Here is a 16,663-nt window from a genome sequence, read left to right as displayed (position 1 = left end):
TTTGGGACGGGGGAGGGGCCCGCGGCTGCAGCTGATTTTCCGTCTTACTGCAGCCAATTGAGAAGTGTAAGAACGGTGCAATACAGACACATCAGAGTCTCCAAAAGTCTCCAGTAACACCAGAAAAAAATCGCCAGATTTGTCGCTAGTCGCTTTTTTAAAAAAATGTGTGGCTAGAGGGGTCTGAATACTCGCTAAATATAGCGACAAAATCGCTAAGTTGGCAGCACTGTTTTAATGTGTAACTTGCCTCTAGCGCTGTGTACACTTAAGAGTCATGGTTACCGCCTGGGATGCACACACTTGATTGGATGAGTGGTATCACGTGGGATGGCTTAACTCGCATGCAATTGGTCTGTGCGTTTCCACTACTGTAAAGTCTAAAAAAGCTGCGCTGGTGGAAATAGAAGCGCTCGTTAGGTTTTAAATCACAATCTTCTGTTTTGGCTGTAGGTCCGGGTCCGTATTTCTTCTGGGTCCGCACCCGGACCGCGGTCCGCCTGTTAGTGACCTATCCACTAGGCTTTCAAAACATTTCATGGCAAAGGGTATCAGAGCCATTGGGCGGTTGTCATTTAGGCACAATGGTTGTTGACGTGAAATGTGGGAACAGCAGCATGTTGCAGTGAGAGATTAAAAATGCTGGAAAACACTCCCGCTAACTGTTCCATGCATATCTTAAGTACCCACCCTGCCACTTCATCCGAGCCAGCTGCTTTGTGTGGATTGACTTTTTTTTTTGAGAGTTGCCCTCACCTGGTGTTGGTGTATAGCCAGTGTTGTCACATCCACTGGTATGTTGATGTTTGGAGCAGGCCTCTCCTCCTGGGTGTCAAAGTGGGCAAAAAAGCAGTTCAGTGCATGAGGTTCAGTTCAGTAGCACCCTCACTGGGCAGCAGATTGTCTGTTTTATAGTCTGTCAATTCCTTAATGCCTTTCCACGTGGTGCGGGGGATGTTATCGTTGAACTCCTCTTCAATGCGTTATTTGCATCTTTAATGCCTTTTCAGAGCTTCCTCCTTGCCTCACTGTAGGTCTGCTTGTCACCCAACATGAAAGCTGTATCCCTCTCTCTCAGGAGTGCTCTCATAGTCCCAGTCACCCATGGCTTTTGGTGGGCTTTGTTGTCCTTTGGGTCAGAACATTTTCACTACAGGACAGATTCAGCTCATTCAATTCAATTCAATTCATTTGTATAATGCCAAATCACAATACAGATCATCTCAAGGCACTTTACAAAAAAAACAGAAAAAACCCAACAAATCCCTTATGAACAAGCACTTGGATCGACTCCCAAGCCAGCCATCATGTATGCCTGCATGTCTTCCCTTCCTCTCTTTGCCCTAGTTTCCTCTCTCTCTCCACTGTCCTGTCAAATAAAGGCAAAAAAACTGCCCAAAAAATAATCTATAAAAAAACAAAAAAAAACAAAAACACCTTCTTCTTTGACAAAGTATATAGTTAGGGCTGGCTTCAGGCAACCCTGAACCATCCCTTAGTTATGCTGCTATAGGCCTAGACTGCCCGAGGACAATCGGTGCACTGAGCTCCCCCTCCCTATGATGGCCGGCTTGGGTGTTGAGCCGGCGTCTCCTACGTATATGGATGGGCACACTACCGCTACGCCACCTGTGGCCCCCCAAAGAGGAAGGTTTTAAGTCTAGCCTTCTGTTCTCTCTCTCTCTGCACCCTCTGCAGGTGTCCCTGGTCCTGGAGCTGTATATTGCTGATGTGCAGTTACTGGCCCCACCAACCTGTAGTGCCTATTTGTTGTTTATTGTTGCTATTCTTTTCTCTCTCCTCTATCCACTCACCCCAACCGGTCGAGGCAGATGGCCGCCCAAACTCTGCCCGGTTCTGCTGGAGGTTTTTTCTTCCGTTAAAGGGAGTTTTTCCTCTCCACTGTTGCCAAGTGCTTCCTCATAAAGGATTTGTTGGGTTTTTTTGATTTTTTTGTAAAGTGCCTTGAGATGACTGAATTGTGATTTGGCGCTATACAAATAAACTGAAAATGAATTGAAATTGAATCAAAGAACAACTTTGGCATTGAAAAAACCTACATCAACAAAACAGAAGATTTTCGGTATTAATACGTTTTTCAGTACAAATGCTTCAATGCCAATGTTTTATGTTTCAGTTCAGTTTATGTTCCAGTGTTATTTTTCAGTGCCAAAGTTTTGTCCCTGTTCTGGCTCCATACCTCCCGTCCCTACTAGGTCACATGATTTCCTATCAGGCGCTCGGGAGATATTACAGGCCAGCGATGTGTCTCTTAAAACCTTCAGTGTGCTAAAATCTACCCGTACAAACCGAGGATTCGTCGCTCCACCTCCAACCAGCAGCCCAGCTTTACCAGAGGTCCTTGAAAGCAGGAGGAGCTGGTTGTCGCTAACTGTGCCAGGGCTGGTGTGTGCCTGGCTCTGTTGGCTGCTGGAAATGCTGGATCCACATGACTTCCTCCATCAGGTTCATCCAGTGGTATACTTAATATAACACGTTTTAGTTTGTAAAAAAACTGGCTTGTCAGTTTAGTTTACATGTTGGCCTAACGTTAGTCGATGCTAATCACTAGCTAACGTTAGATGTATTTCCGGGATGTGGGCGTCTTAATAGCTAGCTACTTGTCATTTTCGTCACTTTACATAGTGCTGCTTGATTTTATCGTGGTATTGTGTGTAAATTGTTTACGAATGGACGTATGTTGCTAGCCTGGTTAGCAACAGGCCACAGTAAGCACATATAATACATACAATAAATGCTAACTAACACGCTGCTAGATAACGGGTTGACGTTTTCGCAGTATGGGCAATAACCTTCAGACCTGATGTCGGTACAAAATGTTTCTTGACATTCCAGGTGTATTAGGACAGACATTGTTCATATGGAAAGTGAAAGCAGGGTCCAGAGGGATGGTGATTGGCTGACAGCACATCAGGGACGATTTAAGTTGTCATGACTGCTGTCATTTGGACGCTCACATGGCTGCCTCTGGTTCTGCCAGGTGAGTACACAGTCTAATAATTCTGCAACACAGCTACACCTGGGAGGTGCCTCTTCTGAGGGCAACACATGTTGTCATTTTAAGTTTATCTTTAATGTGAGGTCTAATTTATACGGTGGCCGACAAGGGCAAACGCGCTGCAAAAGAGAAACGCTGCAAAAGAGAAACGCTGCAAAAGAGAAACGCTGCAAAACAGAAACGCTGCAAAAGAGAGAACACAACGGAAGTGCGCCAGGCCGATAGGGGGACCCCGAACTGAGGGGTGCAATGAACAAAGAACTTTTACAGAGGCGAGAGAGACACATGTAGTGACATGAGTCACGTCTCATTTTGGAGGTTGCGTAATGACGCAGGTTATAGTGTTGAATTGCAAAAGAATTGAATGAGCGACCTCTGATGATTGTTCTCATGTGCTAATATGTGCTAACAATGTTCTGTTACATTTGTTTACTTGATCAAAATGTCATACAACGTGGGGGGGTTGGGAGATCTGAAGGTGCGTTTTCCATTTGTTACTTAACACTTGGCCGTCATCTTTTACAACATTGTACTTTTATAATACTGTAAAACATGACGGCCAAGTGTTTAAAAAATAATAAATGTAAAACGTACTCTAATGCCCGCTAAATTCACAGCCAGCAGACGTTCTTTTGTCACTTTGCTTTATTAAGTTTTTAGTCAGAACAGGTAACAGGTAACAGGCTACTGTTTCAGCCGTAGCCACGCTAAGTAGGGATGGGAATATCGACTCTCTGGAATCGATACTTCCATACTTTGGAGTCGATACTTTCTTAAGTATCGCTCAATACCACCCCTAATAAAAAACGTGCAATTAGTTTTCACTTCTGAGAGTTTTGGATGTGTGAAAACCAGCCCAAGCGTATTTTAAATGGTCTTCCGTATCACATGATTATGGCAGCCAATCAGATGTCAGAGCTTTCCAGAGCCAGTCATGCACTGCAGAAGGAAGTATTACTCTCTCCACTCTGCAGCGTGGAGGGACCTCCTCCGTCTCAGTGCTGACAGGCACGGCAGCATGAAGAGAGATAGAAAAAGAAGCATTGTGTGGTGCTATTTTTCACCCACTACGAGGGGAAATGCTATTTATTTATTATCATTTTATTATTAGCATTTAAACAAGTATTTATGTTCATGAGCATTATTCATGTTGCCATTGCAATAAAGATATTAATCAACACTGTGCAATAATGATTTTCCTTTAAGGTGCAGAAGGTATCGGTATCGTCAATACTGACCCTGTAGTTACTTGGTATCGGATCGATACCAAATTCTGTGGTATCGCCCATCAGTAACGCTAACTCCCCTCACCGAACAGCTCTCTCTCACCCTCCCTCTCTTCCCTCCACACACACTTCTCCCTCCTCCCTGACCCATCTCCCTCTAGCTCACCCTACCGACTCCCCAAAGAACACCCTGAACAAGACAACAACCTATAGTCATTACAGCACCTTCAGATCTCCCACCCTGCAACACCCCCCCCCCGCCACGTCTCCCGACGTTGTATGACATTTTGATCAAGTAAACAAATGTAACAGAACATTGTTAGCACATATTAGCACATGAGAACAATCATCAGAGGTCGCTCATTCAATTCTTTTGCAATTCAACACTATAACCTGCGTCATTACGCAGCCTCCAAAATGAGACGTGACTTATGGCACTACATGTGTCTCTCTCGCCTCTGTAAAAGTTCTTTGTTCATTGCACCCCTCAGTTCGGGGTCCCCCTATCGGCCTGGCGCACTTCCGTTGTGTTCTCTCTTTTGCAGCATTTCTGTTTTGCAGCGTTTCTGTTTTGCAGCGTTTCTGTTTTGCAGCGTTTTTGTTTTGCAGCGTTTCTCTTTTGCAGTGTTTCTGTTTTGCAGCGTTTCTGTTTTGCAGCGTTTCTCTTTTGCAGCGTTTCTCTTTTGCAGCGTTTCTCTTTTGCAGCGTTTCTCTTTTGCAGCGTTTCTGTTTTGCAGCGTTTCTCTTTTGCAGCGTTTCTGTTTTGCAGCGTTTCTGTTTTGCAGCGCATTTGCCCTTCTCGGCCACCGTAAATTTAAATACATGATTTGATACTCAATTTTTGTTCCATAAATGGTTAAATAAAGGTAGATTTTAAAGTGAGGGCAAGCTGACAGTTCTGACATTACAACAGGTAACATTAGAGCGATTCAGATACATCCACCAAACATAGTGGCACACTAGTTATCACTCAGTAATAACACATATTGACCTTAACAACAGTAGTACTCCCCAACACATGTAAACACACATGTGTAAACATGATGGGGTTCCTCATGACATTTCTTTGGTTTATCATGAAATCATTTGTATTTACAGTGACAATTAGTCTTTAACAAATCTTGATTTTGCCTCTAGGCAAACACTTGAAAAATAGACGTAACTGTCCTACATGATATATTGAAATCTACTGTCATTACCTTTCCATTTAATGTCATGTTTGCTTTCCAGCTATGAGTAAACTGCCCCAGCCTGTCAACCTTACCCTGATCTCAAGCAACTTCAAACATTTGTTGAAATGGGAGCCTGGACCAGGGACACCCACAGGAGTCCATTACAATGTCACTGTTACAACAGACAGGTGAGTTTAATCTGTATTTGTTTTACTTATATTGTGTGTACACCAACAGTGCCAATTGAAAATTTTATAGAATCAGTCAATTGTAGCCTCTTTGCTGCAGGGACTTTTTGTTTTGGTTGTAATAATAACGGCTTACAGATATGTTTGCTGAAAGACACACAGTCCCAAAGACTTTTGAAAGAGCTGTCAGTCACAGAGATGACATCAAGATGCACTTGTAAATCTGTCTCTGCATATGGTGCTCCAGGCAGGCTAGAATAAATGGTAATGCACAAAGCACCATGTCGTAGATAACCATAGTACAATCATTAATGACATGGATCAGATATGACCTACACATCACAGATTATAGTTTTCGGCTCAATTTATTTACTCTGGTTGTTGTAAAGTTACAGATTATTTCTGACCAAGTCCTACATGTTCTTCATAAAAAATACATTATAACGTCAAGGAAGACTTTAAAGTGAAACCACAAGTTCTGATTCTTACTTTCGGCATTATCTAACATTATCAAAATCTTACTCCTCTGCCAAATTTCAATCCCCTGTGCTTTTTGTGCGAATGAATAAAAGAAACAAAACAAAAACTCGATGGTTGATGTAACCTCTTGAAACTTGTTTTTTTTTCCATCTTCTCTGGTCCTGAAGGGGAAAATCTTGGGTGCCAGTGGCAGGCTGTGTGCATGTCCATCACCCGCTGGTTTGCAACCTGACAGAGGCCTTCTCCATAATACAAGATTCCTACTTTGCCCAGATTACAGCACTGTTGGAATATCAGGAATCACTACCAGCCACCTCCCAACAATTTACACCCATTGAAGACAGTAAGTAGCACTGTAGTGAAAGTAGTGTTTTTAAAAATATAGATTTTTTCTCATTGTCTTCTCTCAGACGGTGAGAGGCTGCAGCAGGCTGCTGCAGTGCCCAAATACTCCCGCCTCCTGTCCTCTCCTCACTCAAGTGTTGCCAACTTAGTGACCTTCTTGGAAAATATTGACTTTTAAGACCCGTTTAGTGACTATTTATTTATTATAAAAGTGACTAGCAATAAATCTAGTGACTTTTGGATAGACTTTCTTCAGAAGAGACGTCCTGTGAGTTGCCTGTCATAAAGAACATCCCTCTCGGTGTCTACTCCAGTCAGTAAGTGCGAGACGGGAGTAGCGAGTCAAGTCAACTGCTCCCCTGCTGGCAGAAACAGTGAGTGTGCATATGCAAGCTTAAGTTTCCAATGATCAGTTATGTATTTTGATTGGCAGCACAGCACCTTCTCTTCCATAATATTAATTAGAGGTCGACCGTTACGGGTTTTCTCTGGCCGATGCCGATGTTTAGAAATCAGGGCAGCTGATAGCCGATATATGATGCCGATTTTAATTTTTCCCATTTATCTCACAAGGAATAAAAAGTTGTAAAAAGTGCTACTAGTCATTTGCATGTGAAAGTAGAAATGCGTGCAATTCATACAAAGCGTCTGGCTAAAATGTGTACATTAACTTTCCTCATTAAAAGTGTATTTAGGTAGGGATGTTGTTTGCTCTGTGGCATAAAGTGCTGATGACTCCTAATTTGTGCTCCAGTGGGTGATGGGAGTCAAAAAGAAGGTATTGGTCACTGTGTGTGGGTTGACTTCTATCTCTAGGTTACCATCAGACCCGATGACGACCTTAGTCCAAAAAGGCTAGCCTGTTCTCTTTCGCATCCTCTCTGGTGAATTTGATGTTTGCAGACAGCATTGGTGTGATCTGTGAAGGCTTGAACTTCCTGGGTCTTGATTTTCACCCACGTGTCATCCACATATCTGAACCAATGGGTGGGTGCCATCCCTGTGAAGGAGCTGAGAGCTTTCTTTTCCACAGCCCATAGAGAACAGGGGGTGATCTCCCCTGGATACAGCCTGTAGTAGGTGGTGCTGTCAGTGGCCTTGTCCTTTTACAGGTGTTTTAAACAGTCAGTCACCTTTTTCTTGTAGGTGCTGGTGGGGTCCCTTCTTAACTTTTCGTAGGTTTGCTGGTCTTCCAAGAGAGAGGTTACTTTTCCATGATAGTCTGCTGTGTTTAGGACCACTCTGCATCTCCCTTTGTCTGCAGGAAGGATGGTAATAGTCTCGTCCTTGGACAGGGATGACAGGGCCCTGCTCTCCTGGGTGGTGAGGTTGGATGGTGGTGGCTTAGAACTAGAGAATGCTGTAGTGACTTTTATCTGGAGTTCCTCTGCTTCTGTATTAGATAGGCCATTGTTACGAATGGCAGATTCTGTGGCTGTAATAAAGTCCACAGGAGGAACATGTTTGGGAGTGACCTCTAAGTTAAGCCCCTTGGCTAGGAGATCTCGCTCTGCTTGTGAGAGATCCTTGTCTGAAAGGTTCTTACAGTGGGTACGGAAAGTATTCAGACCCCTTTAAATTTTTCACTCTTTGTGTCATTGCAGCCATTTGCCAAAATCAAAAAAATTCATTTTATTTCTCATTAATGTACACTCAGCACCCCATCTTGACAGAAAAAAACAGAAATGTAGAAATTCTTGCAAATTTATTAAAAAAAGAAAAACTGAAATATCACATGGTCATAAGTATTCAGACCCTTTGCAGTGACACTCATATTTAACTCACATGCTGTCCATTTCTTCTGATCCTCCTTGAGATGGTTCTGCTCCTTCATTGGAGTCCTGCTGTGTTTAATTAAACTGATTGGACTTGATTAGGAAAGGCACACACCTGTCTATATAAGACCTTACAGCTCACAGTGCATGTTAGAGCAAATGAGAATCATGAGGTCGAAGGAACTGCCCAAGGAGCTCAGAGACAGAATTGTGGCAAGACACAGATCTGGCCAAAGTTACAAAAGAATTTCTGCAGCACTTAAGGTTCCTAAGAGCACAGTGGCCTCCATAATCCTCAAATGGAAAAAGTGTGGGACGACCAGAACTCGTCCTAGACCTGGCCGTCCAGCCAAACTGAGCAATCGTGGGAGAAGAGCCTTGGTGAGAGAGGTAAAGAAGAACCCAAAGATCACTGTGGCTGAGCTCCAGAGATGCAGTAGGGAGAAAGTTCCACAAAGTCAACTATCACTGCAGCCCTCCACCAGTCGGGGCTTTATGGCAGAGTGGCCCGACGGAAGCCTCTCCTCAGTGCAAGACACATGAAAGCCCGCACAGAGTTTGCCAAAAAACACATGAAGGACTCCCAGACTATGAGAAATAAGATGCTCTGGTCTGATGAGACCAAGATTGAACTTTTTGGTGTTAATTCTAAGCGGTATGTGTGGAGAAAACCAGGCACTGCTCATCACCTGCCCAATACAATCCCTACAGTGAAACATGGTGGTGGGAGCATCATGTTGTGGGGGTGTTTTTCAGCTGCAGGGACAGGACGACTGGTTGCAATTGAAGGAAAGATGAATGCGGCCAAGTACAGAGATATCCTGGAAGAAAACCTCTTCCAGAGTGCTCAGGACCTCAGACTGGGCCGAAGGTTCACCTTTCAACAGGACAATGACTCTAAACACACAGCTAAAATAACAAACGAGTGGCTTTGGAACAACTCTGTGACCGTTCTTGACTGGCCCAGCCAGAGCCCTGACCTAAACCCAATTGAGCATCTCTGGAGAGACCTGAAAATGGCTGTCCACCAACGTTCACCATCCAACCTGACAGAACTGGAGAGGATCTGCAAGAAAGAATGGAAGAAGATCCTCAAATCCAGGTGTGAAAAACTTGTTGCATCATTCCCAAGAAGACTCATGGCTGTACTAGCTCAAAATGGTGCTTCTACTCAATACTGAGCACAGGGTCTGAATACTTATGACCATGTGATATTTCAGTTTTTCTTTTTTAATGAATTTGTTTTTTTCTGTCAAGATGGGGTGCTGAGTGTACATTAATGAGAAATAAAATGAACTTTTTTGATTTTGACAAATGGCTGCAATGACACAAAGAGTGAAAAATTTAAAGGGGTCTGAATACTTTCCGTACCCACTGTAAATTTGTTTGATGACCTGAAACATTAAAGTGTGACAAACATGAAAAAAAATAAGAAATCAGGAAGGGGGCCAACCCCTTTTCACACCACTGTATATGAAGATGATCGTTTTCATTGTGATGTTAAATTCAGTCCCTTGTTCCTTGTAAATCATTTGACAGTTTTTAAACCGGTATTGTTTTTATCTGTGTTTTCCAGCTCAGCTGGACCTGCCACTTCTGACTGTGACACCCTGTAGCGGAAACCTGTGTGTGGACCTTCACCCTCCCGTGGAACATTTAAGGACAATCTATGCCAGTCATAATTACAGACTAAAAATTCAGAGCAACAGTGTCATTGTCCAGGTACTTTACATGTGCAGGGTATTTTAATAATGCATTTTAATACTGATTTAAAGCTGATTTATCCAACTGTGAAGTGTAAGTGGCACATTGTTTTAAAAATCAGAAAATTCTGAAATGCCTTTAAATACTTGAATGCTTGAGACCAAAACATGCAACTTACACCATTGCCACTTTTTTCTTTTTTCCATCACAAAACCCCATTACAACTGCTTAGTAAATAATAATGCATTCAGTTTCGCTGTTTAGCATCAAAAAATGCGCCCCACGACCATAGTAAGAATCCCCTTGTGAGCTTAAAAACATTACCTCTGAGGGTATTAAGGTATTTTGGGGTAAAATAATTGGTTTCACTCCATAACTTGTAAATTTCACCTATGCCTGTGTATACATTGGAATTGTGACAAGTGTAGAACTGGTGTAAAATGATGTACAGTTGTTCATATACGTTTACATTCCCTTGGCACAATTTGAGAAATATTGGCCATTTGTTGGAAAATATAACTTAACATACATATAAAACTGCCGTTTTAAAATCAAAATGAGAACTGCAATTATTAAAGATACTCTCTAGTCACTTTCTTTATAAATGTTTTTTTCTGTGTGGAAATTTTGTTTTAAAATAGCAAGTATTTGTCAAATTATATTAAGGGTATGTAAATTTATGAGCACAACTGTATATAATGAATTCATCCATATTGTAGCTATTGCATACATTATCAAAACAGTATCTGACTTCACTTAATCCACAGGAAATGAAGTCCTGGGAAAATCCACAGGGAGTAAAGTTGTCTGTCTTGTTTCCTCTGTATTTTGTATTAGTCTAATGTTGTCCATGATATATGAGTTTCCAGGTTAAGGACACCGATCTTATGCAAAGACAGATTTTAAAGGATCTGGCCCCTGGCAGACAGTACTGTGTCTCAGTCTGCTTCTCTGACAGGCCGAAGTCTCACTACAGCCAGCCCATATGTGCTTTCATCCCTCGCATCGATCCTGCAGGTATCAGTCTTGCACGCTGACAGGTGTTTTCAGTTACCTTTCTAGTCAGTATGTTCATTCTTCTAGTCCTGTGATGGTGCTGATCCAGGTGGGCTTCATTAAACAGTTGCTGAAGTAGAGGACACAATGAGAAGCTGCAACTTCAAGGGTATCAGGCAAATCAAAAATGGTGGAAAAGAACAATATGAAACAAATCATGAACAGTAATCAACAAAATGTTATTGAAATTTGACATTTCTTACAGAACCAGAACAGTAACACTTGGCACTGAAAACAAAATCGGAACTGAAAAGTAAAACATTGGTGTGGAGCATTTGTACTGAGAAAAAAAGCAGTAATACTGAAAAAATTCTTTTCTCAGTTTTTTTTTTTTATGCAGGTGTTTTGGTGATTTTCAGGCAATGTCAGGGTTTTTCAATGCCATGTTTCTGTTTTTAAAAAAAAGAGAACAGCTGATGCCATGGGTATAGATGATGACATCCATCCATCATCTATACCCCCTTATTCCTATATGCCCCTGGCAGGGTATTGTGATGGTTTCCCAAGGCAAACAGGTCCTAGGTGACAGACCAGACTAAGAGCAGTTCAGTGACCTCTTATGGAGCGAAAACTGAGGGCCGTGACGTCGCCCGGCATGGCGAAGCCGGGACCCCACCCTGGAGTCAGGCCTGGGGTTGGGGCCCTGTTGGCAAGCGCCTGGTGGCTGGGTCTCCCCCCATGGGGCCCAGCCGGGCAAAGTCCAAAAGAGCGAAGTGGGGCCGCCCTTCTGTGGACCCACCACCCACAGGAGGATCCATAAGGGGCCGGTGCATAGTGGATCAGGCAGTGGTCGAGGACGGGGACCTTGGCGACCCGATCCCTGGATGCTGAAACTGGCTCTAGGGACATGGAATGTCACCTCACTGGGGGAGAAGGAGCCTGAGCTTGTGCGTGAGGTCGAGCGGTACCGACTAGAGATAGTCGGGCTCACCTCCACGCACAGCCTGGGCTCTGGAACCCAGTTCCATGAGAGGGGCTGGACTCTCTTCTACTCTGGAGTTGCTCGTGGTGAGCGGCGGTGAGCTGGTGTTCCAACTACAGAGGGATCACACTCCTCAGCCTCCCAGGGAAGGTCTATGCCAGGATGCTGAAGAGGAGGATCCGGCCGGTGGTCGAACCTCGGCTCCAGGAGGAACAATGCGGTTTCCGTCCTGGCCGTGGAACACTGAACCAGCTCTACACACTCTCGAGGGTGCTCGAGGGTTCATGGGAGTTTGCCCAACCAGTCCACATGTGTTTTGTGGACTTGGAGAAGGCATTTGACCGGGAGGACATCCTGTGGGAGGTGCTCCAGGAGTATGGGGTCCGGGGCCCTTTGCTGAGGGCTGTCCGGTCTCTGTACAAACGGAGCAGGATCTCGGTTCGCATTGCCGGTAGTAAGTCAGACCTGTTCCCAGTGCACGTTGGATTCCGGCAGGTCTGCCCTTTGTCACCGGTTCTGTTCATTACTTTTATGAACAGAATTTCTAGGCGCAGCCAGGGGCCAGAGGGAGTCCAGTTCGGGGACCACAGGATTTCATCTCTGCTTTTTGCAGATGATGTTGTCCTGTTGGCTCCATTGAGCCAGGGTCTCCAGCATGCGCTGGGGCGGTTTGCAACCGAGTGTTAAGCGACTGGGATGAGAATCAGCACCTCCAAGTCCGAGGCCATGGTACTCAACCGGAAAAAGGTGGCTTGCCAACTCCAGGCCAGGGGTGAGATCCTGCCTCAAGTGGAGGAGTTTAAATATCTCAGGGTCTTGTTCATGAGTGAGGGAAGGACGGAACGTGAGATTGACAGATGGATTCGGGTATCGGCAGCAGTAATGCAGTCAGTGTACCGGTCCGTTGTGGTGAAGAAGGATCTGAGCCGGAAGGCGAAGCTCTCGATTTACCGGTCCATCTACGTTCCTACTCTCACCTATGGTCATGAGCTCTGGGTCATGACCGAAAGAACAAGATCGCGGATACAAGCGGCTGAAATGAGCATTCTCCGCAGGGTGGCCGGGCTCTCCTTTAGAGATAGGGTGAGGAGCTCGGTCACCCGGGAGGAGCTCGGAGTAGAGCCGCTGCTCCTCCACATTGAGAGGAGTCAGTTGAGGTGGCTTGGGCATCTGTTTTGGATGCCTCCTGGGCGGCACCTGGGGGGGGTGTTCCGGGCATGTCCCACCGGGAGGAGGCCCCGGGGAAGACCCAGGACACGCTGGAGGGACTATGTCTCCCGGCTGGCCTGGGAACGCCTCGGTGTCCCCCCGTAAGAGCTGGAGGAAGTGTCCAGAGAGAATGAAGTCTGGGTATCCCTGATTCGGCTACTGCCCCCGCGACCCGGCCCCGGAGAAGCGGAAATGGATGGATGGATGGAATTAGTGAGTCATTCAATCCAAAATGTGCCAACAGGATACTTGTTGAGTTCCATCATCATAACTTCATTATTAAAATAATTTTTGGCATTTGTCGATCAGTTTTGAACTATTAACAATAATAACTGTTATTCTTGAATGAATCATCTTTTTTTCCCACATAAATATGACATTTGTGGGTGCCTTTCATGTAATAACAAGATAGTTAAGGCACACTTACCTTTAATGAATTCAAATTAATAAAACGTTTTTATTGCTGTGGTGTTTTTGTACTTTGGTTCAGCTGCCTAAAAAATAGGCAGTTAGAAACCTGAGGTGCTTTTTAATGCTACCCCTATAACTTCAGGAACTAGTGGTATAGGTTGTCAGTGATGTTGCTGACAAAGAAATTGAAGCTTGCTCTGCTACCAGCATGTGGTTTTGCGTGAATAGCATATCTCACCCCCTCCTCTTTTTTCTGCAGACAAATGGATCTCAGCTGTGTTGTGTTTTTTGGTGGTGATTGGTGTGGTGGTTGTTGCTCTTCTCGTCTGCACTGGTTTCATCAATCTGAAGAGGAGACCACTGCCAGCAGTACTAGTAAGTAAAACTTAATTGCATTTAATTATATTGTAGAACGCAATAGTGAAGTACAAGCATTAGTAATCTTGGCAGTACTTGGAAGTACTGGTGGATAACTCCAGCTGTAGACAAATCTATGCCTATTTACTGGCCATTAACAGATTCTTCCTGAAAACTTCCAGCTGTGATGAGGGACAAAAGCCATAAATAGTGTTATTCAGGTTATTCCTTAAAGTGAATTTTAAAAACCATGTCTCTTTTTGAGGTTAATATTTTTATTCCCTTTACGACATATAATAGCATTAGTAATTCCTGCTAAAGCACAAATGTCTGCAAAGGCCGCAATTGTCAGGGAAAGCATGGAAGCATTTTTGTTAATTTTTACTTTTTAACAAATATTGATTATAAAATTACTAAATCAATCATCAATTATATGGAACATTAAAATTAAATTGGAAGCCAAAGGGGTTTTAAACTACTCATCATAATTTTACCTAATTCAGCATAATCAAATTTGCTGTGTTGCCATTATTTGTTTACCCTATGGTAAATGTTTTGTGGTTTAACTGCAAAGCAGCTTGCACCTAACTTTTCCTACATAACAGGAAAGAACAGTAGACAAAAACATATTTGAGCAAAATCCAAACACACACATTTAACACATAACTCATGAAATGTGGCATAGTTGTGGTTGCTCTGTGGTCTTACTAAGAAGACAAAGGTAGACAGCTGCAAGCAATTTCACTGTTTTGTATACAACAATATGGCACTAATTGTTTCATTAGATATTGTTTCTGAGAGCTGCCAAAAATTAGATTAAATAATAGGAGCTTGGTAAATATACCATTTGTACTTTAGTAAATGTTAGCCAAAGTAAGGAATTGGAGAGTAAAATACCACACACTTTATTCATGTTAGGGCTTTGCAATTAATCATTTTTCATTCTCGGTCTCCCCTATCTTATTGTATTGTATTAGTGATCTTATTCTCAAGTGACAGCGGTTTGTCACATTTGCATTGTTGCAGATATCTGATTGGATTAGGGCTCCCTTTTCTTTGCTAAGTTGTGTTTACCAATAACTGGAACGCACTATATCAAATGATGAGCAGACACAGACTGACCTAAAAAAACATATCTATGCTGACAGATGGGAGTCAGGCTAAAGAAGAGAATGTAGAAAGATTAAACAAATGTTTCCAACCCTATTAGGTACAGTACAATATGAGCAATGTCATAAAGATCTTGTTGCTTCTGACATAATGTAAAAAATGGCAAGCAAAATATGAAAAACATTTCAACGGTTAAGAACAGTGAGGAAAAAATTCAGAATTGTGCAGCATATTTCTTTAAATGTACATACATGTGAACCAAACAACTAGACAGACAATCCATTTGGCTCTGAGAATTTGTGATGGACATTTGTCTTTATCTTCATAATTTTGGAGGTTCAAATCTAATAAGCAAAGGACCTACAGGACTAGCTGACAGGACTGGCAGTGCATTGTTCCATTGTTCCCGCTGGACTGCTATGCATATGATCCACTGCTTGTAACATATCATTTTACTTTTTGTCTGACTTCTCTGTATGTCTTTTTCCCCCCCCCATCAGGCATATGTCCACCACATTGAAGAGGTTCTAGTTACTGTGCCCTCCATCACGTCTTTGTCTCCCCTTTTGAATGTTAAACCAGCACTGCCCTCTCCAGGTAAAAGGAGGAGTAACCCATTATTGTCAGATGACAGCGACAGGGAAAGTGAAACAGAGAGCACAGGAAGAGGTTATAAACTGCAGGTGGGCACTAACCTCCTGACTTCCTCCTCTTCATCATCTTTGTCAGCTCCTTTATCCCCTGAATCAGAACCTCGGCCAGACTTCTCTGTAAACCAAACATCGATCTTCTTCAGGCCTGAAACCCCAGTTTCAGTAGAGACACATTCCCCCGCTGGACTGAGTGAAAACACAGACGGTTGGACTGTAGGAATTGAGCCAGATAAGAAGGGGGAGCAGGTGGTGGGAGAGGGAAGCGGCCAGGATGTGAACCTTCTCACATTAATCTTCGGCAGGCATGAGGAGGAAGAGCAGCAGTCATATCTTGATGTGTCACAGGTTGTCACAGATTTTACTTCTGCTTCAGAGGAGCACATCATCACTCCAGTTCAACCCTCCCAAACTTCGGATACCAGGGAAAATGCCCTGGAAACAGCTTCATACTCTGCTGATGATGAGGAAGAGGAAGAAGAACTGTCTGGATATATGGGGCGTCCACGTACAGATGTCTTAATAATGTTATTCCAGCGAGACCTTTGATGTCTTGGGAAAATGTCTGAATGTGTTTACAGTGTACAACTTGTCTACATTCATTTCCATCAACTGTCTACACACTGAACTGACAATTTGATGAGTTTTTATGTAGTGAACGTACTGTACTAGCACTGTGCCAAGGATACACAAATTTCAGTTTGAAATTTTTTTAAATTATTTTATGTTTTCACAATCTAAAAGTTTTAGTTCAATTCACTCAAACAAAAAATGTGTTTTATATATGCTGAGGGATTTCTTTGGGTTATATATATATATATATACACAAGGCCCCCTTCCAGATTTTTGTCACACTTTGTTTCAGATCATCAAACTAATTTAAATATTAGTCAAAGATAACACAAGTAAACACATCATGCAGTTTTTGAATGAAGGTTTTTATTATTAAGGGAAAACAAAATCCAAAACTACATGGACCTGTGTAAAAAAGTATTTCCCCCCTAAACCTAATAAATGGTTGGGCCACCCTTAGCAGCAA

The 16,663-nt window shown here is 43.2% G+C and overlaps 1 protein-coding gene across 2 annotated transcripts; it reads left to right on the top strand.

Annotated features, from left to right (window-relative positions):
* Window positions 1-1,984: 1,984 nt before the first annotated feature.
* LOC113124073 (interferon alpha/beta receptor 2-like) lies at window positions 1,985-16,501 on the top strand. Of its 2 annotated transcripts, none has more exons than XM_026296542.1 (8): window positions 1,985-2,466; window positions 2,857-3,001; window positions 5,476-5,605; window positions 6,253-6,428; window positions 9,782-9,927; window positions 10,779-10,926; window positions 13,767-13,882; window positions 15,475-16,501. In XM_026296542.1, the coding sequence occupies exons 2-8, from the start codon at window positions 2,953-2,955 to the stop codon at window positions 16,171-16,173; spliced, it is 1,464 nt and encodes a 487-aa protein (XP_026152327.1). In that variant the 5' UTR covers window positions 1,985-2,466; window positions 2,857-2,952; the 3' UTR covers window positions 16,174-16,501. The 2 variants fall into 2 exon arrangements, with proteins under 2 accessions (XP_026152327.1, XP_026152328.1); XM_026296543.1 differs by having other exon boundaries at window positions 1,985-2,478.
* Window positions 16,502-16,663: the final 162 nt, after the last annotated feature.

Source organism: Mastacembelus armatus, chromosome 21, assembly GCF_900324485.2.
Source record: "Mastacembelus armatus chromosome 21, fMasArm1.2, whole genome shotgun sequence".
In the NCBI taxonomy this organism is placed as follows: domain Eukaryota; kingdom Metazoa; phylum Chordata; class Actinopteri; order Synbranchiformes; family Mastacembelidae; genus Mastacembelus; species Mastacembelus armatus.
The sequence above is the reverse complement of the archived record's forward strand: the minus strand, read 5'-3'. Positions and strand labels throughout refer to the sequence as shown.